Below are 2,820 nucleotides of genomic sequence, written 5' to 3'. Positions count from 1 at the left end.
CCCACTGCTTTAACACTTTTGCTGGATCCCACTCCATTAAAGGCACAGAGCTCAGGTACAGCAGGTGGGTGTGGACTTTTTGCTGTGTTTGATAATGAATTTAAATTAAAGTACAAGGCATCTGTCATGTTGGATGTTGATATAGAAGAAGGGTCAGAGTAGGGAGTGTGTTACCTAATAGGTAAGAAGGGCCTTTGTGGGAGTGAGAAATAAATTAACTGATCACTAAGCTACACACATATTCATAAATTCATGCACTCACACATGCTCACATATACACACACTCATACATATATACACTCACACATATACACAGACATACGCATAATCATACATGCTTACCATATGCTCACACAAATACACACTCACACACTCATACATATACATGCTTACCACATGCTCATACATATACACACACATACATACACATACTCACACATAATGCACATGCATGCATACTCATATTCACACACACACACAGAGACAGGCACACAAACACACACAGTAGACTTTCAGTAAAATATTATTTAAGGAAGAATGAACAGACTTATCCAGGACCTCAGAGAGTGCATTATTTCTCCAGGGTTTTCTACATGGTTTTAATCAAATTTTGTTGCGTTTGTCAGTTTCTGAGATTTTTTCCAATGTTATTATTTTTTATATGCTGCTATAAAGCAGAGCTCCTACTTTGCCTACCTCACCCATCACGTCAGGAGATTACAGTTGCTTCCTTCCGTCTGTCCTTCTGTCCTTCTGTGTGTGTGCTACTATGTATGTGTCTTCTCCTTATGTCTTTGGATCTGAGGCTTCAGTATTTCACAAATTTCAAAGAAACAGAACTTGATAAATCTCTTTCTAGGATTTAATATCTATGTTCAGCTTGTTACTTTAAATACAGCTGTAAATGTTGGGTGTAGTGGTGGGCACCTTTGATCTCAGCTCATGACTGGCTGAGACGGGCAGACTACGAATTTCAGGCCAACCTGGATATCTAGTGAGACTCTGGGCCCCCAAATGAAAAACAACAACAACAACAAATAAACAAAATGTTTATTTGTGTTCCTATAAAAACTTCCGTGCAATTTGATTGTTGATTTGACATTTAGATTATCAAACAGACAAGTCTGTGGGAATGTCTGGGAGACAGTTTCTAGATTAGGTCAGTTGAGCTGAGAAGACTCCCTGACTGGCAGCACCATGCACTGATCTGGAGTCTTGGACAAATGAGAAGGAGAGAGCTGAGTATTGGGCCCCCTCTCCAACCCCAGACTGTGGAGACAATGGTACCTCCCCCTCCTACTGTCACACCCTCCCTGCCATGATAAACTACCTGCCAACTGTGAGCCTGAACAAACCCTTCCTCCTAGAAGTTGCCTTTTGTCAGGCACATACCCAACACTCTATACAATAGTTTCAAACTACTAGAGGACCCACCCCTGGACATTAAACACCAAATGTTGCAAACATCTTATGCCTTGTACATACTGTTTTTCAAAATGTGTTCTGCCTTCACAGAAAATGGAGCCCCAAAACCTATCCAAAGTCACTGAGTTTCAGCTCTTAGGATTCCAGAACCTTCTTGAGTGGCAGTCCCTCCTCTTTGCCATTTTCCTGTGCTTCTATCTCCTCACCATCACAGGGAACATGGTGATCATTGCTGTGGTGAGTGAGGACCCGCGCCTGCGCGCTCCCATGTACACTTTCCTCCAGCATCTGTCCTTCCTAGAGATCTGGTACACCTCCACCACGGTGCCCCTGCTGCTGTCCAATCTGGCCTCCTGGGGACACATGCTTTCCTTCCCCGCCTGCATGGCCCAGCTGTACTTCTTTGTGTTTTTCGGTGCTACCGAGTGTTTCCTCCTTGCCGCGATGGCTTATGACCGGTACCTGGCCATCTGCCACCCGCTCCACTACTCTCTTCTCATGAGCCCTGACAACTGCGCTGCTCTGGTAACAGTCTCTTGGGTGACAGGGGTGGGCACAGGCTTCCTGCCTTCCCTCCTGATTTCTAAGTTGGACTTCTGTGGACCCAACCGCATCAATCATTTCTTCTGCGACCTCCCTCCGTTAATCCAGCTGTCCTGCTCCAGCGTCTACGTGACAGAAATGGCCATCTTTGTCCTTTCCATTGCTGTGCTATGCATCTGTTTCCTCCTAACCCTCGTGTCCTACGTTTTCATAGTGTCCTCCATTCTGAGAATCCCTTCCACTTCCGGCAGGATGAAGACGTTTTCTACATGTGGTTCCCACCTGGCCGTGGTCACCATCTACTACGGGACCATGATCTCCATGTATGTGCGCCCAAATGCACATCTGTCACCGGAACTCAACAAGGTCATTTCTGTCTTTTACACTGTGATCACTCCACTGCTGAACCCAGTAATCTACAGCCTGAGGAACAAAGACTTCAAAGAGGCCATCAGAAAAATTATGAGAACGAAGTGTGGTGTCTACAGAGCCAGAGTGAAAGGAAGTGTCGTCACTAAATAGGGACCCTGCACACACAGTGCTTCAGGCACTAGGCTTTGTTTCTGTCTCATGGAGCTTGGGCATAGGAGTTTCTCTAAAGCACAGTTAGACTGGCCTTTGAGACCCAAAGCCTGATGCTCTTTAATAGCCGTACAAAGAATGAGTGGAAAAAAAATAAAACATTGAAATGCTCTCATGGTAAGAAAGAATAAGTATAAGCTTCTGTGGTGCCAAGCATTTCTTCTTTTATAACCTAGAATTTTAAGGTGTTTTGATAAGTGGCTTTCTAGAAAAGAAAGAAAGAAAGAAAGAAAGAAAGAAAGAAAGAAAGAAAGAAAGAAAGAAAGAAAG

At 44.1% G+C, this 2,820-nt stretch overlaps 1 protein-coding gene across 1 annotated transcript; it reads left to right on the top strand.

The window, feature by feature from the left end:
• Positions 1-1,518: 1,518 nt before the first annotated feature.
• Positions 1,519-2,490, top strand: LOC114630491 (olfactory receptor 11L1). Its single transcript, XM_028778729.1, has one exon. The coding sequence runs from the start codon at positions 1,519-1,521 to the stop codon at positions 2,488-2,490; it is 972 nt and encodes a 323-aa protein (XP_028634562.1).
• Positions 2,491-2,820: the final 330 nt, after the last annotated feature.

This window comes from Grammomys surdaster, unplaced genomic scaffold, assembly GCF_004785775.1.
Source record: "Grammomys surdaster isolate TR1022 unplaced genomic scaffold, NIH_TR_1.0 340, whole genome shotgun sequence".
Taxonomy (NCBI): Eukaryota; Metazoa; Chordata; class Mammalia; order Rodentia; family Muridae; genus Grammomys; species Grammomys surdaster.
The sequence above is the reverse complement of the archived record's forward strand: the minus strand, read 5'-3'. Positions and strand labels throughout refer to the sequence as shown.